We start from the raw sequence: 24,716 nt of genomic DNA, 5'->3' as shown, positions 1-24,716 counted from the left end.
AGGGACTGTGGTGGTCTGCTTGAAACATGTAGGTATTACAGACTTGGTCAGGGAGAGGTTGAAAATGTCAGTGAAGACACTTGCCAGTTGGTCAGCGCATGCTCTGAGAACACGTCCTTGTAATCCGTCTGGCCCTGTGTCCTTGTGAATGTTGACCTGTTTAAAGGTCTTGCTCACATTGGCTACGGAGAGCATGATCACACATTCATCTGGAACAGCTGGTGCTCTCCTGCATGCTTCAATATTGCTTGCCTCGAAGCAAGCATAAAAAGCTCACGGCTGGGTTTCCCTTTGTAGTCCGTAATAGTTTGCAAGCTCTCCCGTGGTATTGACATATTTGCAGATATCCATTCAGGTGTATTTTGTGAATTTTGGTGAATGCGTTCTCATGATCTAATGTCGTGCTCGTGCAACTGCCTGTAAACACACAGTACAGTTAAAAGTGAATGGTGGCAGGCCTGTGTGGCAAATGACTTGTTTGTATAAAGGCCTACTCTAGCTCTGATTGGCTATGGTGCTCCGGTCTGTGTAGACTCTGGTCCTGGATGAGACAGATGTTTTTATTCGATTTTATTTACTGCAGTGTCTATTAAATGTCCAAACGCACGGACGTTATATTGCTATAGAATGCTCACAAATGCCTTGGTATACGTAATTCCCAAACATTCTAAGAATTTCTGAAAATGTGAAAACCATATCTATGTGCTAGCTTGTCATATTCTTCTTGGGGGTGTATATGAACAGATTTTAATAAGATTTAATGTTGCTAAAATGCTGTCAGTTCTTCTTTAAGGCGAGGCATCACACCTTAACGGGGTCTTTTCCCCCCCTGATTCATATCACAATGGCCTTTTGCCAGTTGAATATAGACACCAATATAAGGCCTTTTGTATTACAACTTTTCTGAAATATTGTATAAAAATATGCAATGAGGCAATATCTTATTAAATATTTGCATATACTGCAATTATATTCTTCTGGATGAAGTTAGCCTAAATATTTTGTTTTCATTTTGTTAAGATACTCCAGGACCAGACTTGTATAGAGCAGATTTTTGGATGTATATTTTTATTTTTCTATCTATAAAATACTGAACTGCATTTTTAGCTCATATTTCCAAAGAAACTGTTATCTAGAGTAAACATTAAAAAACATATCAACAATTCCCTCTATACAGTATCTAAGAATAACCACACAAAATGTGGTGAATGCAAAAGCTCAGGAAAGTTTGTTCTGTCTTGTTTATACAATTTGCAATAATTCATGATAAGTTTAGCTAATTCGTAAGTCATTTTTCATTATGTTCCTTCAGTGTGTGAACATTATGAAGTGTGATAATATGGTGACTCTCTCTCTCTCTCTCTCTCTCTCTCTCTCTCTCTCTCTCTCTCTCTCTCTCTCTCTCTCTCTCTCTCTCTCTCTCTCTCTCTCTCTCTCTCTCTCTCTCTCTCTCTCTCTCTCTCTCTCAGTGGCCATCATGCTGAAGGATGACTACTTTGTGCGTGGTGCAGGCCTACCGGGGCGTTTTAAGGCTGAGAAGGTGGAGTTCCACTGGGGCCAGAGTAATGGATCAGATGGCTCTGAACACAGCATCAACGGCAGGAGGTTCCCAGTGGAGGTGAGAGGGAGGGGTCTGCCCCCACATCTGGATAGGGGAGGTTGGTTGGGGGGAGGGGGGTCTCTGGGGTCGTCTGGTCTGGGGAGATAGAGGGGATTATACGTCGAGGTAAACAAAATGGATAGGAAATATGGGAGGCGAGGATTCTAGAAAACCCCAGTGTATGAATGAGGACCAGTGGGGGTAGGAGACAGCCTCCTGTCAAGATGGGGTAGAGTAGAGGGTGGTCCCGTATTGATCTGACAGGACATAATGTGGAGCAGCTTAGAGACAGCTTTAAGATCCAGTAAAAAAACGCAAGTGATCCCTCAACCCGGCGGCCAAGTGTGTCGTGTCCCTTGGATGGCAAAATGTCACTCTTTCTTCTGTTCGGTTTCATCGGAACTTCAGCAGCCTCTGCTGTCCTTAGCCAACAGATGAATATCATTTGACATTTGGTGGATTTGGCTGGTATTGGCAGTTTGAAATTATTTCAATTTTATGTTGTCATTTTTGGGATGTTTTATTCCTCCAATAAAGTTGATGCACTGTGTAAAAGGCCTAGAAATTCATACAAAGCCTTGGAAATTCATGCTGCATCTTATTGCATTTACATTTTCATGTCCCACGCATTGCAAAACTGATCGATGAAAAGCCAAAGTCCCTCTTCTGTTATACTGATGGGTTCTTGAATGATTCAATATGTATGATTTGCGGTGTAGTCCACTCTGTTGATGTCAGTCCTGATGCAGAATAGAATGTCCTAGTCCAATAGGCGTGTGACTCAGTTCAGTGTTACTGTGGTGAATGCAAATGAGTGCTTCCAACTCTCCCTGCTCATGTCCTTATCTGTAGAGAGAGAGAGAGAGAGAGAGAGAGAGAGAGAGAGAGAGGATACAGAGCTAAGGTTGAGGGAAGTAGAACGTACTGTGGAAAAAGTGCATAATTAACACACGGTTAAGGAGAGCGATTGTGTCTAAGAGGTAATTAAAGATGTCAGTGGCAGGGCAGAGTGTGGGTATGTGCATGCTTTGTCCGACCGTGCATGCCTGTGTGTGTTCCTGTGTGTAATTGTGTGTGCGTCGGCACCCCGTTGCCGTCATGCTTTGCTGTGCTAGTCATTATATGTTTCCAGCTAATGGTACATTACCTTTGTATGTCACAGGTGCTGTGCTGACCTGTATTACAGGAGAGTGCTCTGCTTTTCTTTTGGCAGGAAAACAGCAGTGATAATATACACTTTCATGACAGCCAATGTTGGTTTTGCTGAATTGTTTTGAAGGCAGAAGATTAAAAGTGACTGTTTTTTTAGTCACTACAATGGATATTAATTCACAGGTAGACAGTGGCTTGGTAGCCAAATGTGTACTCAACACACCGAGGCACACCGGGTCTCTCGCAATCATATGATTTCTTCATGAATGGAAATTGCCAATGACAAGGTTTAGTGTGGGAAATACCCTACACCCTAGGTGGTTTTGCAGAGACATTACTTTAAAATGTGGGTCTCATTAAATTGGTTAGCGCTAAATCTCTGCTTCTCCCTCTTGAGCTGACCTGAATTCAGTCGCTCTGCTTTTCCCCACTGTGGTTGTACAGCCTGAGATCCAGTATAGCGTTTGATGGACAAAGGCTCAAGCTTCGGTTATTTATTTATTTTTTTAAATGATCATAGTAATGTGCCCTTATATACTTAGCCCATTTTAAATGATCCATTTTGATCCTCATTATGTACAACCCAGTATTTTCTTCAATGTCACTGGCCATTTAGAACATTACAATAATACTAATCCCCTAGTGATTTTCCAATGCCTTGAGAGAGAGAGAGAGAGAGAGAGAGAGGGGGGGGGGGACAGAGAGAGAGAGAGAGAGAGAGAGAGGGGGGGGGGCAGAGAGAGAGAGAGAGAGGGGGGGGCAGAGAGCGAGAGAGAGGGGGGGACAGAGAGAGAGAGAGCGAGAGAGAGAGAGAGAGAGAGAGAACCCTTAGACAGGGTCCTCAATGGCAAGGGGAAAGACACTCCACCTGCAACAGGGAAAAACAACCCCATTGACATTGACTAATGATAAATAGCAGTACTTGTAGCTGATTATACGCATCTGTGGTGAGCCACTTTCTTCCACTTCCGCTTCTTATCCCTTCTCTTTTTCCCTATGTGAAGCCAACAGCTCTCACATAGCCTCAGTGCGTGTGTGCGTGCGTGCGTTTGTGCGTGCGCGTGTGTGTGTGTGTGTGTGTGTGTGTGTGTGTGTGTGTGTGTGTGTGTGTGTGTGTGTGTGTGTGTGTGTGTTTGGGCACTTTCTAGTCTCGGCTTTTGTTATTGGTCCTTTAAGTAGCACTCTATCCAATGGAATGAGAGATAAGCTGGGCGTAAAAGGCATGTAAGCTCTGGCCTCTTTTAAGGAAGGTTAATCAAAGACTGGAGAAAAATAGCAAAACAGCATTGTTACATGTTTGTGAGGTCATTGTTGTTGTTCCACTCTCAGATAGTATAATATGTGTCAAGGAGAGAAAGGGCTATAAAGAATGAAAGTAAAAGAGCACAAGAAAGAAAAGCCCACTAGGTGCCTTTATGAACAGTAGTGCTAGTGTGGTTAGTGCTAACAGAAAGACAGACTGCAGCCTGTACTGTAGCTATGGCCTGATGTCCTTGGTGACTGTCACGAGAAGGCCCTGGTCTGAGGCTGAGCCCACTCCTATGAATACTCATGAGGCCACTGCTGTCAACAGCAAAATGCTGCTCTCATTTCGTTAAGTCCTCTTGATAAATAATTTATGATTTACAAGCCTTGCCATTTAGTAATTGTTCTCTAATAAGCTCCTTCAATGGCGTGATTAAGTGGGGGCCTGCTCCCTTCCTACCTGCTGTTTTAACTGTGAAACACTGGTTAACATGCAAAACACAACCAGGCAGGAATGAAGCACAGCTTTCCATCTACTGTACCATTCAAAAGTTTGGACACACCTACTCATTCAAGGGTTTTTCTGTTTTTTTTTACTATTTTCTACATTGTAGAATAATTCAAAACTATGAAATAACACATATGGAATCATGTAGTAACCAAAAAAGTGTTAAACAAATCAATGTATATTTTATATTTGAAATTCTTCAAAGTAGCCACCCTTTGCCTTTATGACAGCTTTGCACACTCTTGGTATTCTCTCAACCAGCTTCATGAGGTAGTCACCTGGAATGCATTTCAATTAACAGGTGGGCCTTGTTAAAATATATTTTATGGAATTTATTTCCTTCTTAATACCTTTGAGCCAATCAGTTGTGTTGTGACAAGGTATTGTATTGCATTGTATTTATTATGGATCCCCATTAGCTGCAACTACACTTCCTGGGGTCCAGCAAAATTAAGGCATTTTATACCATTTTAAAAACATTACAATCCATTCACAGATTTCACAACACACTGTGTTCCCTCAGACCCCTACTCCACCACTACCACATATATACAGTACAAAATCCTTGTGTACGTGTGTGTATGTTATTGTGTGTGTGTGTGTGTGTGTGTGTGTGTGTGTGTGTATGTATGTGTGTGTGTGTGTGTGTGTGTGTGTGTGTGTGTGTGTGTGTGTGTGTGTGGGTGTGTGTGTGGGTGTGTGTGTGTGTGTGTATGCAAGTGTCTGTGCCTATGTTTGTGCTGCTTCACAGATCCCACTGTTCCATAAGGTGTTTTTTAATCTGTTTTTTAAAATCTAATTTTACTGCTTACGTGAGTTACTTGATGTGGAATAGAGTTCCATGTAGTCATGCTCTATGTAGCACTGTGCTTCTTCCATAGTCTGTTAGAGACCTCTTGTGGCATGTCGTGTGGGGTGTGCATGGGTTTCCTAGCTGTGTGCCAGTAGTTCAAACAGACAGCTCGGTGCATTCAACATGTCAATACCTCACACAAATACAAGTAGTGATGAAGTCAATCTCTCTTCCACTTTGAGCCAGAAGAGATTGACATGCATATTATTAATATTAGCTCTCTGTGTACATCCAAGGGCCAGCCGTGCTGCCCTGTTCTTAACCATTTCCAAATTTCCTAAGCCTTTTTTTGTGGCACCTGACCACATGACTGAACAGTAGTCCAGGTGCGACAAAACTAGGGCCTGTAGGACCTGCCTTGTTGACAGTGCTGTTAAGAAGGTAGAAACTAGGGCCTGTAGGACCTGCCTTGTTCACAGTGCAGTTAAGAAGGTAGAAACTAGGGCCTGTAGGACCTGCATTGTTGACAGTGCTGTTAAGAAGGTAGAAACTAGGGCCTGTAGGACCTGCCTTGTTGACAGTGCTGTTGGGAAGGTAGAAACGAGGGCCTGTATGACCTGCCTTGTTGACAGTGCTGTTAAGAAGGTAGAAACGAGGGCCTGTAGGACCTGCCTTGTTGACAGTGCTGTTATGAAGGTAGAAACTAGGGCCTGTAGGACCTGCCTTGTTGATAGTGTTGTTAAGAAGGTAGAAACTAGGGCCTGTAGGACCTGCCTTGTTGACAGTGCTGTTAGGAAGGTAGAAACTAGGGCCTGTAGGACCTGCCTTGTTGACAGTGCTGTTAAGAAGGTAGAGCAGCGCCTTATCATGGACATACAGTACTTCTCCCCATCTTACCTACTGTTGTATCAGTATGTAACTCCAAGCAGTTTAGTCACCTCAACTTGCTCAAATGACCACATTATTTATTACAAGATTTAGTTGAGTTTTAGGGTTCAGTGAATGATTTGTCCCAAATACAATGCTTTTAGTTTTAGAAATATTTAGGACTAACTTATTCCTTGCCACCCACTCTGAAACTAACTGCAACTCTTTGTTAAGTGTTGCAGTCATTTCAGTCACTGTAGTAGTTGACATATATAGTGTTGAGTCATCTGCATGCATAGACACTCTGGCTTTCCTCAAAGCCAGTGGCAATTCATTAGTAAAGATTGAAAAAAGCAAGGGGCCTACTAGACAGCTGCCCTGGGGAATTCCTGTTTCTAACTGGATTATGTTGGAGAGGCTTCCATTAAAGAACACCCTCTGTGTTCTGTTAGGTAACTCTTTATCCACAATATAGCAGGGAATGTAGCCATAACACATACGTTTTGCCAGCAGCAGACTATGATCGATAATGTCAAAATCCCCACGCAAGTCTAACATGACAGCCCCCACAATCTTTTTATCATCAATTTCTCTCAGCTAATCATCAGTCATTTGTGTAATTGCTGTGGTTATTGAAACTTTTATTGACAGTTTGTTGTCAATTTGTTTACTGTAAAATAGCACTGTATCTGGTCAAACACAATTTTTTTCCAAAAGTTTACTAAGCGTTGGTTACAGTCAGCTATTTGAGCCAGTAAAGGGGGCTTTACTATTCTTAGATAGCGGAATGACTTTTGCTTCCCAAGAAGGAGAGGTAGGGGTGTATACAGAAGATAGCCCTATTTGGTAAAATACCAATTCCATATTACGGGAAGAACAGCTCAAATAAGCAAAGAGAAATGAAAGTCCATCATTACTTTAAGACATGAAGGTCAGTCAATCCGGAAAATTTCAAGAACTTTGAAGTTTCTTCAAGTGCAGTCGCAAAAACCATCAAGAGCTTTGATGGAACTGGCTCTCATGAGGACCGCCACAGGAAAGGAAGACCCAGAGTTACCTCTGCTGCAGAGGATGAGTTCATTAGAGTTACCAGCCTCAAATATTGCAGCCCAAATAAATGCTTCACAGAGATCAAGTAACAGACACATCTCAACATCAACTGTTCAGAGAAGACTGCGTGAATCAGGCCTTCTAATTGCTACAAAGAAACCACTACTAAAGGACACCACTAAGAAGAAGAGGAAACAAACCATGAGGAATGGACATTAGACCCTTGGAAATCTGTCCTTTGGTCGGATGAGTCCAAATTTGAGATTTTTGTGTCTTTGTGAGATGCAGAGTAGGTGAACGGATGATCTCCACATGTGTGGTTCCCACCGTAAATCATGGAGGAGGAGGTGTGATGGTGCTTTGCTGGTAACAGTCTGTGATTTATTTAGAATATAAGGCACACTTAAACAGCAAGACTACCACAGCATTCTGCAGCGAAACGCCAGTCCATCTGTTTTACGCTTAGTGGGACAATCACTTGTTTTTCAACAGGACAATGACCCAACACACCTCCAGGCTGTGTAAGGGCTATTTGACCAAGAAGGAGAGTGATGGAATGCAGCCAGCACGTGCTCACAATATCTGGGAACTTCTTCAAGACTGTTGGAAAAGCATTCCAGGTGAAGCTGGTTGAGAGAGTGTACAAAGCTGTCATCAAGGCAAAGGGTGGCTACTTTGAAGAATCTAAAATATATTTTGATTTGTTTAACCCTTTTTTGGTTACTACATGATTCCATATGTGTTATTTCATAGTTTTGATGCCTTCGCTATTTTTCTACAATGTAATTTTTTTTTTCAAATAAAGAAAATCCCTTGAATAAGTGTGTCCAAACTTTTGACTGGCACTGTATATCTGTCAACTACTGTGTCTTACCTGCTCGTACTGAACAACACTCATATCTGATGCAACTATCACATCCCTACCCTCAGTCCCTGAATGGATTCCAGAAATATTTGGCTTCATAAATAAATGATGCATGGAGTTAGAGGCCTTCAGGGTTCAAATAGTTGGACCTGTTCCAAAATGGACCTGGGGCTATCACATCTGGACCCGATATGCATACATTTATTATTAAAATATAGAGACCTGTGGACAACTAGACCCGTTACGTATAGACCTGGTCAGATCCAGATCCATTCCGATCCAAGTGAGAGAGGAGAACAAAATTACATTTTTAAGCTAGGAGCTGCTAAAAACGCAAACGAGAGGAGGTAGAGCGAGGTGATGCTCTAGCATCACCCTGGATGGTTCCGATCTAGAATATGTGGACATCTATAAGTACCTAGGTGTCTGGCTAGACTGTAAACTCTCCTTCCAGACTCATATCAAACATCTCCAATCTAAAATCAAATCTAGAGTCGGCTTTCTATTCCGCAACAAAGCCTCCTTTACTCACACCGCCAAACTAACTAAAACTAACTATCCTACCGATCCTCGACTTCGGCGATGTCATCTACAAAATAGCTTCCAACACTCTACTCAGCAAACTAGTAAAACTAACTATCCTACCGATCCTCGACTTCGGCGATGTCATCTACAAAATAGCTTCCAACACTCTACTCAGCAAACTGGATGCAGTTTATCACAGTGCCATCCGTTTTGTTACTAAAGCACCTTATACCACCCACCACTGCGACCTGTTTGCTCTAGTCGGCTGGCCCTCGCTACATATTCGTCGCCAGACCCACTGGCTCCAGGTCATCTACAAGTCCATGCTAGGTAAAGCTCTGCCTTATCTCAGTTCACTGGTCACGATGGCAACACCCACCCGTAGCACGCGCTCCAGCAGGTGTATCTCACGAATCATCCCTAAAGCCAACACCTCATTTGGCCGCCTTTCGTTCCAGTTCTCTGCTGCCTGTGACTGGAACGAATTGCAAAAATCGCTGAAGTTGGAGACTTTTATCTCCCTCACCAACTTCAAACATCTGCTCTCTGAGCAGCTAACCGATCGCTGCAGCTGTACATAGTCTATCGGTAAATAGCCCACCCAATTTTACCTACCTCATCCCCATACTGTTTTTATTTATTTACTTTTCTGCTCTTTTGCACACCAATATCTCTACCTCTACATGACCATCTGATCATTTATCACTCCAGTGTTAATCTGCAAAATTGTAATTATTCGCCTACCTCCTCATGCCTTTTGCACACAATGTATATAGACTCTCTTTTTTTCTACTGTGTTATTGACTTGTTAATTGTTTACTCCATGTGTAACTTTGTGTAGTCTGTTCACACTGCTATGGTTTATCTTGGCCAGGTCGCAGTTGCAAATGAGAACTTGTTCTCAACTAGCCTACATGGTTAAATAAAGGTGAAATATATATTTTTTTTTAAATAGCAGGGGAAATGCTGTGTGTTTAGGCTGCTGAGCGAGTGACACGGAACAGGGAGGAGGGAGGGAGGGAGAGACTGGAGACAGCAACCAACCAAGCCGACTCGTGCTATAGTAGACTATAGCTGCCATAGCTAGGTTATTTATCATACAATATGATGACGTAGTACCTGTCTTGACAACATCAAACCGGGAGAAGCTAGTTAAGCTAGCTATCTAGGCTAATAGAGGCTGAATGCACTTTCTCGTCCTACACAAAACAACAACTATTCCATTCAGAATATAAAGTAGCAGCCTACCTGTTGGCTCTTGATCATTGTAGCCCATCTTTCTTTAACTGATTAGAAATCTCCTAACTTTTGCCCCTCACAGAGTTTCTATGACTGTAGCCTATTGTCTCTTTGATGACTTATGATTGGCCAACCATAAAAACAAGCTACATGTGCTACTTTTGTGAAAAGCAAAGAGCGGCAGCATAAATGATACAATTCTCTCTCTCTACTGCAACAGTCGCGTTCAAAACTAGGTTTAACACAATGTCAGAATGACCTCACGTTAAGTTATTACAGTATCTTTCATTGCAGGGACAGCTCTCTGTTCAGAGAGGAAGTCCTCCAACTGTAATATCACACGTCTGCTCCCATGTTGTAAGGTGGTTAGAGGAGAGTGTTCCATGCCCTGTTGGCACCTTGGAGCAAGTGATTTCACTGCCATCTCAGTCTCACTGAGGTGCTAAGCTTTCCATTCTATCCAGCCTAACCTGGCCTAGCCTCTTCCTCATTTTCCCACCCTCCTCCTCTTCCTCCTTGCTCCTCCTCCTCCCCAGGCTGGTCATGATAAACGAGAGGAAGGAGGGATGAGGGGATGAGTCTGTGGGCTCCAGATCCAGCTGTGATAGTCTTTACCCACCTGCTTAGATAAAACAGCCACTAAATTAACACACAATGTGTGGCAAGGAAGGTGAAAGGCACACACACACACACACACACACACACACTCTGATACACACACACTATGGTGCTGAAAGTATCAAAGATAAGAGATTTTATTTCCGTCTAACCTTTTCACAGTGGGGGAAACAGAAAGTGCTATCCTGGTCTAAATTACCTCGGGCCCGATTCCGACCTGAGTTAAGCACGCATAAATATAACTTATTTCTCTTTTTATGCACTTTTCTCTCTGTGTATTCTGACCTTGAACTTAAGCATGAGCATAGTGTGCTATACACCTTTTATTCCCCTCTTCTCTCATCCAACTCTGTTTGCTTGAAGCTCACCAGCACTGTAAGACAATGGAACACTACAAATCTAGATCCTGCTACGGTAATGCTAACATGTAGGGATAGATATTGATCGGTACGCTGGTTTTATTTTCAGTGCCCGTGGATACTCTGAACACATTTAGTGTAACCTTGCCAGAATGCCCACGCTTCAGTTATGCTAGAACCCTTCCACGTCTTGGCAACACAGAAGCCTATGATACTGTGCATGGCTATATAATTACTAAGATTTGTTTGTGTGTTTAGGTGTGCGCGTGTGTGCGCATACAATCATTCAAATGGTGTGCAGTCTATGCCAGGCTTCGGGAGTGGCAATCTGCTGTCTGTGTAATGTACAGTCAGAGGAAATGAGTGACATGGCAATAAAAACGCATGTCAGGGAGAGGAAGCTGAACAAGATGTCCAGAGAGGAAATTAAGAACAATGGCTTTATTGTTGAGAAAGTGAGAGAAAGAGTGGAGGATCGACCAGTCGGCTTGGAGCTACGGTTTTAGTGGACTGAGAGGTTTTATAGCAGTGAGATAAATAGTGAAGCACTTGAGTGACGAGTAGGGTACTGGAGTCCCAGACTCACCGTGTTCAGATTCTCAGTATCTCTGTGCTAATTCGAGAATGTACATTGACTATATCCGAACGTCTTGCACAGTGATATCAAAGTCAAAATATTATAATTTTCAACCGTTAGTATTATTTTGGTTGGATTCAGAGAGAGGGAATAGCCTAAGTGGTGTTCTTATTTACTGTCATGCTGGGCCTCTCTCTATCTCTTTTCGTATCCCTCTCCTCTATTTCTCTTCTCCTTCTTTCTCTCTCTCTCGCTCCCTTTCACACACTATTTCTATATATCTATCTCTCTTTCTCTCTCTCCCTCTCTCTCGCTCCCTTTCTTGGCAGCTACATTCCATTAAACCTTCAAAGATAACTGATGACTGCCATGCTGAGGTCCTTTTTTTTCTTTCTCTCTATTTTATTTATGATTGGCCTCCCTCTGGATAGGAAGGCGTGCAATTCCTAACATAATGTTATATTTCCTGGCCTGTCCTCAGTGACACAGAAAAACACAACCATTCTTTAAAAGCCCAATGTTACTGTACCTAGAGGGCAAATAGATGTTGTCCCAGTTCTGGGCTGGCTTGATACCATTTTTAGTAATCTCGTTTCAGATACAGGCTTCCGCTTTTTGTTTTCTCAAAAGCAATATTTTCCAGATTTTATGAGAAAGCAATACCCCCGAAATTGAAAAATGAGGGACCAACCTTCTAACGTTTCTCATGTAATGCATTTCAATTGGGTTTTAAGACAGATTGCAAAGGGCTCCACACACCAAACATGTTTAATATCCCAGCTAGTGGTCCTGTATTGTACAAATTGTAGTGAGGGAGATGAGAGGTAGCTTTGGTGCCACAGGTGCCTGTAGTAGGCTACACATCACCTTTTTGATGGACATCCATTTGTGAGAATTGAACAGACCCATGTCTTAACCCCCCATGGAGAGATCAGCCATGTCCTAAATCCCATTGGAGAGCTCAGGCAGTATCAAGCACAGCATCAAAACATCTCCTTGATGTGCTCTCGCCCCAACAAGGACACATAGGGAAACACATCCTGTCTGTCTGTCGTTGGTTACTTCCCAGCACAAGGCTTGTGATTCAGCCTCAGATCTTCCATGGTCCCAGCGGGTGATATCGCAGAGCACTTCCCAGTCTTGGTGCACCTCAGGAGGGACACAGCTCCAACTTTGTATCCACTTCAAAGTGGAAGAACACAGAGGCTACTGTATTTTTTTTTCTGTCAGACCAAACATTGCAATACTTTCTTCTTTTGTTTTACCACTGTAGGACATGTGTATGATACATGTGACTTGTGTGATGTGTGCTTCAGGGATAACAGCCCTAACATCAGTGGAGAGCAGATGTCCCTCCAAACAGAACATGGAACAATATCACCTTGTTCTATTATATGGCTTTGGAACCAGTGGTTTCTGTGTTAACTCTCTTTCAGCAGTCAAGCTCATTAGATATTCGATGAGCCTGTTTAGCTTTTAGCACCACGAGTCAGTTTTCCGTCTTTGAAGGAAGTCTGCTTGTTTTTGTCAAGCTCAAGTAGGCCACATTCTCTTTCTTAATGAGCCAGATTGTCCATATTAATATTTCAGTACTATTTGCAGAGAAAATACCCCCTCCCTATACAAACACACACACACACACACACACACACACACACACCTAGCAGTGGTGTAATTTTCAGACCATGGGAGACACCAACATGTCTCGTTCTGTCTCGTTCTGTCTCATTATCAGAATCCCCAGTCTCTATCAGCCTCATTATTTATCTCTTTAGCTCAGAACTAGGGGACCATTCAAAAACACTCCTTCCACTCTCTGTTCCCCTCCCTCTTTCCATCTGTGTCCCACACTCTCTTCCACCCTCGTCCCAGCGCTCTTTCTCTATCTCCTCCCCCTGTCTTGCTGGGCCTTGGGCTGACATAGCATTGTGACAGAAGTAGATGTGAGGTTGAATCTCAGCATGCTGGCTGCTCAGTCTCCTCAGTGTAGGGCAGGATAGGAGCTGCCATATACAGAACATACAGTACACACTGGTGCACAGCCATGATTAATATTCCTTCCACAGGTTGGCAGATAAATCACACTCATGCCTCACTGCATTTTGTCTTTTCAGCATGTAGGACATGCTCCGAGTAAACATTCCACCTGTCTATACAGCAGACATGCTTGGTTTATGTGAAATGGCCTTGTCCTCTTCTTTCTCCTTTCCCATCTCTTCTTGGTGTCCTTTCTCTCTCTCTCCCTTTGTCCTCTTCTCTCTCTCCTCAGTCTTCAGAAGCTCTGAGCCTGTGTGGTGTTATTACCATTTATATTAATAGTGTCAAGCGCTATGTGCCTAGAACGTGCCCTTAGCCGCTCACACGTTTTTTTCTCTCTCCAAGTGGTCCGTAAACTCTATAAAACATTTTCAGATGTGTCTGTTGGATTCACAGGATGTGCTATCCCCTCAGTAAGTAGCAAAGACTTGAATTGTCTCGTTTGTGCTGGAGAAAGGGGCAAATTGGGCTGTGCTGTCAGACACAAGCAGAGGGAGAAAAGGTTGGAGAGATTGAGGGGTGGAGAAGAGGGGAGGGGGACGTGTGCATGCGTGTTTGCATGGGTGTGTTGGCTAGATGGATGGGAAATCTTTGGGAAGCGCTCCCAGGGCTCTGGCCACTCGTTTATCTCCCTCCTTCCTTCACATTGATGGCTGTTGTTCTAAAGGATAAAGTGTGGAGGTGGATAAACGCAGCCTGTCAGTCAAAGCCAGCATAGTGAGGGATGGAGGGGCCAGGCCTACCATGGCACTTACTCAACCCCCTGAGAGGCCACACAGAGGATACATTAACATGCCACCTGCAAAGCCCTCATGATTAATCGCATAGGCCCATTAATGTTGGGTAAATGTTTTCCTCGCTCTCATGCAAGATATGAATACATAGAGCACAGAGCTGGTTCCCAACCAGGGTACTAGGACCCCTGGGGGTACTTGGTCTATCCACAGGGGGTACTTGAGAAGACTCATGAGACCATAGGCCTACTGGTAAAATGCACATGAGGGGTACTTCAGGGGTACATCAGGCAGAGCAGAATTCAGTTGGTGGTGCAGTAACCGATAAAGGTTGGGCACCACTGGAGTACATACAGTACTGTATAACATATTTGTTTCTGTGAGTGGGTGTACACTTATAGATGTGGTATACATAGTGTATGGATATAGGTGTGTGTCAGCACTCGTGTGGGTGCGTGTGCATGCTTTATCAGTTGGCCCAATGATTGAGCAGAGAAGTCAAATATAGAATTGTTCGAATATATTGCTAGAATAAGACCCGGTCGCAGCATTTACACCCTAACCACAATAATCACATACATCGGATGCTCCCAACGTATACCGACACCCAAACATGACACTTTGTGTGATACAAATGATGTGTTTTATTTAGTTCCTCTATAGGTTTCTTTCTAGGTTCCTGTCTTTCTAGGGAGTTTTTCCTAGCCACCGTGCTTCTACATCTGCATAGCTCTCTGGGATTTTAGGCTGGGTTTCTGCATAAGCACTTTGTGACAACTGCTGTTGTAAAAAGGGCTTTATAAATACATTGATTGATTGATATTTGTTCTCACAACAATGCCATAATTCCCCTGGATAGGGCCTTTGTAATTGACGAGGTTATTAGTTATAATCTGAATAATTACTGCTCTGCTCTGGGAGTCACTCACCGGTGAGAGGGTGTGCTGAGCTATGAATTCACTCTGAGCCAGTACAAAGAGGAAATGAAACCTGGAGGAACGAAACCTGGAGGAAACTAATTGGTTAACGTCATTAAGATGCGCTGAATGAAGATGTATGGTCAATATGTTTATATCCCTGGGCGCAGAGACGGGCACAAATGGTTGGCCAGCCCTGGCCCGCGGTCAGCACAGTTTAGGAAGCCAGCTGATTGGCTATAATGATGAGTGGGCCAGGTCACTTCCTCTCCCCGGGCCTTTGATGTGAGGGGAGATGCTGATTGTTTCTGTCTGAGGAATGTTCCATCTTCAGAGGAGCTGTTCTATCAGTCCCAGACGGCGTGAGAGGAGGGGGTGTTTTTTGCGTGACCGTGACCCTGCTCTGATGGTTAGCATGTTCAAACCATCTCCAACCATCTCCGGGGGTCTGGCTGCTGTTCTAACTTTTGAGATTTGTGATGTTGGATCCCGTGTGGAGCGGCGGGTTGTTTGGAGTTGAGATGGAGCTTCCTTGTTTTACCGTGCTCTGCCTACCCTGTTTTTAAGCTACAGGAATGGAGAAATGGTGTTACAGACCCCCTAAGGCCATGAAACAAGGCATGATTCCTCCCCTGTCCTTCCCTTTCCTCTCTCAAGAATTATGGTTGTCTTCTACCCAGGTTGTTTTTGTTAGCTGTTGATTTCGGTGTGCAGGTCGGAGGTCCCAGTGTTCTCTTCGCTGTGTCTGTCATTGTTTCTCAGTCAATACATCTCTCCTTCTCTCTGGCATTGTGGTATTGGAATGATAGTGTAGTGGGTGTTTTTCTGCTCACAATGGGAAATGAATATGTCATGTCCATTCTTTGCTTTCTTTCTGGGTGAAAATAATATTATGTTGTGGTTGCTCCTTTTCTTAAGGTTAGGAAAGGATTTATGCAGGGCAGGAATGAAGATTTACAGAGTATATATTTGTTTATCATTGTATTTCCCTCTGCATTGTCATGCTCCATGACTGTTGTTCCTCCCTATCCCCTGCTGTGACGCTCCCTGTGAGTTTCAGTAAACCCATATGGTATTGATATGAGTGAGGGGACCTGTGGTCTGTAACAACTCACAGTGACCTGTGTTAATCGAGCCTGGGATCACATCTTGCTCTGTCTGTCTGTCTGTCTGTCTGTCTGTCTGTCTGTCTGTCTGTCTGTCTGTCTGTCTGTCTGTCTGTCTGTCTGTCACACACACACACACACACACACTCACACTCACACTCACACTCACACTAACACTCACACTCACTCATGTGAATAGGAGACAGGCCTAATACAAAGCTGCTTGCTCTCCATAAGCCTGTGCATATTTGTCCAAGCTTTTCTGGGAACTCAGAGGGGAAAAGACCTTTCATTTCAACACGTTTGCATTCACTCAGGAATGTCAACAACCAGTCCCCTGGTTCCTTTGTTTGTGTTGTGGTTTATTATGTGTTTGTGTGTGTGTATCTCTCTGTGTGTGTGTGTGTGTGTGTGTGTGTGTGTGTGTGTGTGTGTGTGTGTGTGTGTGTGTGTGTGTGTGTGTGTGTGTGTGTGTGTGTGTATACGCCTCATATTTCTTGACTTATCTGCAGCCTGGGACTGCATAATGATGACACAGGGGTGACATTGAAGTGAAAAGAGCATGGCATTGCTGGCACCATAGGATGTCAGGTCTGTCCTTCAGTGGGATGATATACTGGTGACACTCTGTACCTGGTCACACTGTATACTCTATGTCCCGTGTTCTCTCATACTCTCTATACTGCTGCTAAACCCATGGTCACTAGTGCTATTCCTGGTGAATAACAGGGTGTGCAGGCTTTTGTTCTAGCCCTGATTCAACTGAACAAGCTCTTGAAGCTCTCCAGAATCTCTCATCGTCATGTGAATCACACTGTGACCCACAACACAGCACATAATGCTCCAGTCAAACATGCAGCACAATAATAGTCTACCCTGGTTGCTGAGGTGCTCTCGTGTTCGGTGTGCAGTGTGTAAAGGTTTTTTTCTGTTTATCTGACATGAGTATGGAGAAAGTGTCCCCACCTGCCACTTCCCTTCTGGGCTGAATGCAAAGCGACCAGTGATCCACAGCCCTCGATACGGAGAGGTTATAATATGTAAGACCCCGCCATGCAACCTGCTTTCACTCTATGAAAGGACACTGACTTAGCAAGTACTCTCTCTCTCTCTGTGTGTGTGTGTGTGTGTGTGTGTGCGTGTGTGCGTGTGTGTGTGTGTGTGTGTGCGTGTGTGTGTGTGTGTGTGTGTGTGTGTGTGTGTGTGTGTGTGTGTGTGTGTGTGTGTGTGTGTGTGTGTGTGTGTGTGTGTGTGTGTGTGTGTGTGTGAATGGACTATAGAGCTGCAATGCCGCTGTTGCCATCAATTATTATCTGACAGAAGAAGCTGATGGTGTTAGGGTTCCGTTTGAACACATGCTTTACCATGGGATCTACAGTTGAAGTCGGGAGTCTACATACACCTTAGCAAAATACATTTAAACTCAGTTATTCACAATTCCTGACATTTAATCCTAGTAAAAATTCCATCTTAGGTTACTTAGGATCACTTTGTTTTAAGAATGTGAAATGTCAGAATAATAGTAGAGATAAATGTGTCACGTCTTCTAGGAGTAGTGGGTTTGGAGTCAGGCGCAGAGAGCAGAGGGTTCGGACAATCCTATTTTATTCCGGTACAAACGGTCACGCCAAAACACTAGGCGCATAAAACTGACCGGCCCAAACACAGGACCCAAACACAGGACCCAAACACAGGACCCAAACACTCCGGAGAAAATAAAATACAAATGCACATCCACAAACTAACAGAGGAACAATCCCGCACAAACATAGACCTAACAGACTTAAATAGACATAAATCAAGAACCAAAATAAGAGACGCAACCAATAAGACCAAAGGAACAGAAAAGGAAAAGGGATCGGTAGCGGCTAGTAGACCGCCGAGCGCCGCCCGAACAGGCAGGGGAGCCACCTTCAGTGGGAGTAGTGACATCATGATTTATTTCAGCTTTTATTTATTTTATCACATTCCCAGTGGGTCAGAGGTTTACATACATTCAATTAGTATTTGATTAACATTGCCTTTAAATTGTTTAACTTGGGTCAGACGTTTTGGGTAGCCTTCCACAAGCTTCCCACAATGTTGGGTGAATTTTGGCCCATTCCTCCTGACAGAGCTGGTGTAACTGAGTAAGGTTTGTAGGCCTCCTTGCTCACACACGCTTTTTCAGTTCTGCCTACAAATGTTCTATAGGATTGAGGTCAGGGCTTTGTGATGGCCACAATACCTTGACGTTGTTGTCCTTACGCCATTTTGCCACAACTTTGGAAGTATGCTTGGGGTCATTGTCCATTTGGAAGACCCATTTGCGACCAAGCTTGAACTTCTAACTGATGTCTTGAGATGTTGCTTCAATATATCCACATAATTTCCCTCCCTCATCATGCCATCTATATTGTGAAGTTCACCAGTCCCTCCTGCAACAAAGCACCCCACAACATGATGCTGCGACCCCCGTGCTTCACGGTTGGGATGGTGTTCTTCGGCTTGCAAGCCTCCCCCTTTTTCCTCCAAACATAACGATGGTCATTATGGCCAAACAGTTATATTTTTATTTCATCAGACCAGAGGACATTTCTCCAAAAAGTACGATCTTTGTCCCCATGTGCAGTTGTAAACCGTAGTCTGGCTTTTTTTATGGTGGGTTTGGAGCAGTGGCTTCTTCCTTGCTGAGCGGCCTTTCAGGTTATGTCGATATAGGACTCGTTTTACTGTGGATATAGATACCTTTATACCTGTTTCCTCCAGCATCTTCACAAGGTCCTTTGCTGTAGTTCTGGGATTATTGATTTGCACTTTTCGCACCAAAGTACGTTCATCTCTTGGAGACACAACGCATCTCCTTCCTGAGCGGTATAATGGCTGCGTAGTCCCATGGTGTTTATACTTGCGTACTATTGTTTGTACAGATGAACATGGTACCTTCAGGCGTTTGGAAATTGCTCCCAAGGATGAACCAAACTTGTGGAGGTCTTGGCTGATTTCGTTTGATTTTCCCATGATGTCAAGCAAAGAGGCACTGAGTTTGAAGGTAGGCCTTGAAATACATCCACAGGTACACCTCCAATTGACTCAAATTATGCGAATTAGCCTTTAAGAAACTTCTAAAGCCATGACATCATTTTCTGTAATTTTCCAAGCTGTTTAAAGGCACAGTCAACTTGGTGTATGTTCACTTTAGACCCACTGGAATTGTGATACAGTGAATTTTAAGTGAAATAATCTGTCTGTAAACAATTGTTGAAAAAATTACTTTTGTCATGCACAAAGTAGATGTCCTAACCGACTATATATATATATATATATATATAGTTTGTTAACAAGAAGTTGTTGGAGTGGTTGAATAACGAGTTTTAATGACTCCAAACTAAGTGTATGTAAACTTCCGACTTCAACTGTATGTTAGGAACCCACAGAATACCTGAAATAGATCACAGGAGGTTGTGCTGCTTTATGTAAGGATTACAGCAGCTTGGAAAATGCAACTGGAATAATATTGACAATATTGATCATATGAGAAAGTGCCAGGAAATGGGTTTCATTACACAGCACGCACACACACACACACACACGCACACAAACAAACACTCTCCAGAAGAATGGAGCTTCACCTTGACAGGAGATACAGTGAGGAATGAGAGACGTGTGTGTGTGTGTGTGTGTGTGTGTGTGTGTGTGTGTGTGTGTGTGTGTGTGTGTGTGTGTGTGCGTTTGTGTGTGTGTGTGCTGGTATGTGTCTTGCTTTATTGAGGTATTGCATTTAACTTCTCATCTTAAACAATAGGGATGAAATATTTTCCGTTCTGCCAGGCTGATACATGTACACTGAGTGTAGAAAACATTAAGGACACCTGCTCTTTCCATAACAGACTGACCAGGTGAATCCAGGTGAAAGTTATGATCCCTTATTGATGTCACTTGTTAAATCCACTTTAGTCAGTGTAGATGAAGGGGAGGAGTCAGGTTAAAGAAGGATTTTTAAGCCTTGAGACAATTGAGACATGCATCGTGTAGGTGTGCCATTCAGAGGGTGAATGGACAAGACAAAATATTTAAGTGCCTTTGAATGGGGTATGTTAGTAGGTGCCAGGCACACCGGTTTGTGTCAAGAACTGCAAAGCTGCTGGGTTTTTCATGCTCAACAGTTTCCCGTGTGTATCAAGAGTGGTCCATCACCCAAAGGACATCCAGCCAGCTTGACAAAACTGTGGGAAGCATTGGAGTCAACATGGGCCAGCATCCCTATGGAAAGCTTTTGACACCTTGTAGAGTCCATGTCCCGACTAATTGAGGCTGTTCTGAGGGCAAAAGGGGGTGGAACTCAATATTATGAAGGTGTTCCTAATGTTCTATACACTGAGTGTTTGTACACACACAAACCCTGTCACTCTACAGTGAAGCACCAATCTTCACTCCCTCTCTCTCGTACACGCACATACCCACGTCCCACGTCCCACCACCCCCACACTTGATTTATTGATGATTCTGATTCTGTGACGCACAGTTGATGATGATGCGGTGTGTGTCTCTGTGGCTTTTGTATTTCCCATCTGAAACCCACACCACACAGATCCTGGTGTTGAGGATGTAGTGGTGTAGCTGTTTGACGGAGCTGATCCTTCCCTGAGGACTTTAGGAGACGCTGAGGGATCTCTTTTCCCTGATTAAAAACCCTTTATCTCAGAGCAGGACACACGCTACGTTCTTAAGCCCGCCCGCCTGGATGTGTGTCTGCGTGTGTGTGTGTGTGCAACTGCATGTGAGTTTTGCCTGCTGCACATCACCATGACAACCGGTCTGATGGACCATGTTGCCTGTGCTTTATGTCTGCATGTGTTTATGAAAGAGAGAGAGAGATACAATTAAAGGGGGCTCTAACTCTGAGTCTAACTGTACACCCTTCCAGTCTGGAGAGAGCTGTTTGTGCAGGCTTTTTAAGCTACAGTACTAGTCCTGTAGATCTGTGTGGATCAGTGAGAGCAGAGTGGACAACATATTGAGGACCATGCAGGGTGTTTCTTTATGCAGCGCTATGGGAGAAAACTATTCTATAACCAATGTATGACCTTACGACTTCATGCTGACTGTAAACAGAGCAGGCCTGTGTATAATTCAAGAATTCGTAGAAACCCCACAGAGGAGAGAGAAGTCAGAGAGCAGAACACACTCCCATTTTTATGTGCTGTGGCTTTGCAGACATGGTCATAAATGATGCAATTTGGAGATCCAAGCTGTTCCTTGAGAGAGGTGGAAGTTTTACAGATGGATGCCTAACACTTTCATTCATACTCTCTCCCTCTCTCTGTCCCATTCTCTCTCTCCCTCTCTTTGTCCCATACACTCTCTCCCTCTCTCTGTCCCATTCTCTCTCTCCCTCTCTTTGTCCCATACACTCTCTCCCTCTCTTTGTCCCATTCTCTCTCCCTCTCTTTGTCCCATTCTCTCTCTCTCTCTCTTTGTCCCATTCTCTCTCTCTCTCTCTCTCTCTCTCTCTCTCTCTCTCTCTCTCCCTCTCTTTGTCACATTCTCTCTCTCCCTCTCTTTGTCACATTCTCTCTCTCCCTCTCTTTGTCCCATTCTCTCTCCCTCTCTTTGTCCCATTCTCTCTCTCTCTCTCTCTCTCTCTCTCTCTCTCTCTCTCTCTCTCTCTCCCTCTCTTTGTCACATTCTCTCTCTCCCTCTCTTTGTCCCATTCTCTCTCCCTCTCTTTGTCCCATTCTCTCTCTCCCTCTCTTTGTCACATTCTCTCTCTCCCTGTCTTTGTCCCATTCTCTCTCCCTCGCTTTGTCCCATTCTCTCTCTCCCTTTCTTTGTCCCATTCTCTCTCCCTCTCTTTGTCCCATTCTCTCTCTCCCTCTCTTTGTCCCATTCTCTCTCTCCCTCTCTTTGTCCCATTCTCTCTCCCTCTCTTTGTCACATTCTCTCTCTCCCTCTCTTTGTCCCATTCTCTCTCTCCCTCTCTTTGTCACATTCTCTCTCTCCCTCTCTTTGTCCCATTCTCTCTCCATCTCTTTGTCCCATTCTCTCTCTCCCTCTCTTTGTCCCATTCTCTCTCCCTCTCTTTGTCCCATTCTCTCTCTCCCTCTCTTTGTCCCATTCTCTCTCTCCCTCTCTTTGTCCCATTCTCTCTCCATCTCTTTGTCCCATTCTCTCTCTCCCTCTCTTTGTCCCATTCTCTCTCTCCCTCTCTTTGTCCCATTCTCTCTCCCTCTCAGATGCAGATCTACATGTATAACTCGGATGACTTTGACAGTCTCAGTGCTGCCATGCGGCAGAAGAGGATCATTGCAGCGATGTCGGTCTTCTTTCAGGTGAGAACATCTCTCTCATCTTTAAGGCTTTTCAAACAGAGGGGTTTGACATGACCCTCTAGCACTATTGTATTCTAGCCTGGAATATATTCTTATTCATGTTCGTATACTAGAAGTACTTTACATGTATAATGTTATTGTTAAGGGACCCTATGGAGAGGGCCAAAGGGTAACAGTCTGGTTTCAGTCACTGATACGGTTGGATAGCCGTGGATGAGGGAGGAGTGAGGAATGTGGGCCGAGGTCAGGTCAGATGAAGTGACAAAGAAGATTTCTATTACACACACACCACCTAGGTTCCTGCCTAGCAACAGATATGTATGGGCTGTCTAGATGTTCAAGGAGGAGACTCTGCCTAGTAGGAGGGTAAAAAATATATGTGCTTGTGTAAACATGTCTTTGCAGCTGTGTGACCCAGTGGGTGAATAAACTTGGTTTGAGCTTTGTCTAGTTGTCCGTTCTGTTTGTCAGAACCTAACAGCACTCTATAAGGGGCATGGAACAACACACTGACTCAGTCTAAATCAATGCCCAATACCAGAAGTGAAACACGACATTACTGCTTTAACATCACAGCTGGGGGAAAAAAGTGTTCCTTTTGTTGTCTAAGTGTTTGCAGTGAGCACTGTGTTTGTCTGGAACTGTGACTGTATCAGGCTGTATTGTCTTAAGTGGAGATATAAGCGTTGGCTGGCCTGAGTGTGCTGGCGGGTGGCTCTGTTGAGCTAGCAGTGGGCAGGGTCATGGTCAACTCCATCACACTGAATTGCCATGATTAAAAGTTCATTTGATGCCATCGATTGCGTAAGTGGGCTTTTACTTGGTCCATTACCTCTCCTTTAATACTCCCTTACACACACCGAGAGACATACACACTCGCCCACGTTTGCATAGTCCTCCAGTCCTCTCTCTTGGGTCCAGATTGGCCATTCTTTACGTTCATTGAATTACAATGATTCTGTCTTCTGCTCTCCCATTCTCCCTTGCTCTCTCTCGCTCTCCATCTATCTCTCTCCCCCTCTCCCTTGCTCTCCCTCGCTCTACCTCTATATCTCTCTCCCCCTCTCCCTTGCTCTCTCTCGCTCTCCGTCTCTCTCCCTCCCTCTCCCATGCCCTCTTTCGCTCTCCCTCTCTCTCTTCCTCTCCCTTGCTCTCTCTCGCTCTCCATCTCTCTCTCTCTCCCCCCCCTTGCTCTCTCTCTCTCTCTCTCAACCTCTCCCGTTGTCTCTCTCGCTCCTCTCCTCTATCTCTCTCCTCTCTCTTACTTCTGCTCTTCTCTCTCTCTCTCTGTCTCCCTCCCCTCTCTCCCACCAAGCACTGCAACCCCCCCACCTTCTTATTCCATGAAGAATCAGATCATTCAATCTCTAGACCTCAGAGGTTGAAGTGAAGCTGTGACCGCAATAACTAGGCAGATGCATACGGTATGGATCTCCAGAGATTCCATCTATGCTTTTGTTCTAATGCAAATGTGAGTATGTGTGGGTGTACTTTTTATAATGGCATTTTTCAATCTTTGATCTACTCTAACTCAAACACTTTCTACTCTCTCAAGCAGTAACCTGCACTTGCGTGCGTGGGGGCCATGTGTGTGCATGTGTACACTGCATGTACAGTGGTTCCTCCTTCAAAAATTGTGCGCTTACGCCACGTGACTTAGAGGTAATTTGTGGTTTAGTACGGTACCCTGCGTCACCACTACATTGCTCCAGACCAGTGCAAGGGGGAGTTAGAGCACTGTTTATGCTTTTGGGTCCTACTGCGTCTCTAACTGACAATGAATGGGCGACATAAACCTAAATAGAAACTGATAATTGTGCACAACTTCAGTATTACTTACTAAAACAGTTGTTACACTAAGGTTTTTATTATTTTGCTCTTACTGTAGTACTGTAGGCCACTCCTGACCGGTCACGTTGTACAGCGCCTGAGTGGTGCAACGGTCTAAGACACTGCATAGCAGTGCAAGCTGTGTTGTTACAGATGCTGTTTTAATACCTGTGCTGCCCTCGACTGGGAGACCCATGAGATGATTGTAGGTTTTTGGTATCTCTCCTTCTAAAATCAGAAAAAAATCATTCTAAATAACAATTTGGCTTTATTTACAAAATAGTAACAATTTCTCACCCCATGTTCAAGAATGGCCTTTTTCTCACTCATTTTACATTATTTGAAAACAAAATCATCTCCAAAATAGTGTTATTTTTTAAACA

At 44.0% G+C, this 24,716-nt stretch overlaps 1 protein-coding gene across 5 annotated transcripts in view; it reads left to right on the top strand.

The window, feature by feature from the left end:
* The window catches only part of ptprga (protein tyrosine phosphatase receptor type Ga), a 327,026-nt gene that overhangs the window by 243,614 nt on the left and 58,696 nt on the right, over positions 1 to 24,716 (top strand). For all 5 annotated transcript variants that reach the window (XM_090241146.1, XM_090241144.1, XM_090241145.1 and 2 more), the window contains 2 exons: positions 1,470 to 1,618; positions 22,408 to 22,503. In XM_090241146.1, coding sequence (XP_090097272.1) covers positions 1,470 to 1,618; positions 22,408 to 22,503 — 245 coding nt within the window. The remainder of the gene's footprint in view (positions 1 to 1,469; positions 1,619 to 22,407; positions 22,504 to 24,716) is intronic.

This window comes from Oncorhynchus mykiss, chromosome 7, assembly GCF_057628025.1.
Source record: "Oncorhynchus mykiss isolate SJ-2025 chromosome 7, ASM5762802v1, whole genome shotgun sequence".
Classification (NCBI taxonomy): Eukaryota; Metazoa; Chordata; class Actinopteri; order Salmoniformes; family Salmonidae; genus Oncorhynchus; species Oncorhynchus mykiss.
Note: the sequence above shows the minus strand (reverse complement) of the source record. Positions and strands in the feature narration are given on the sequence as shown.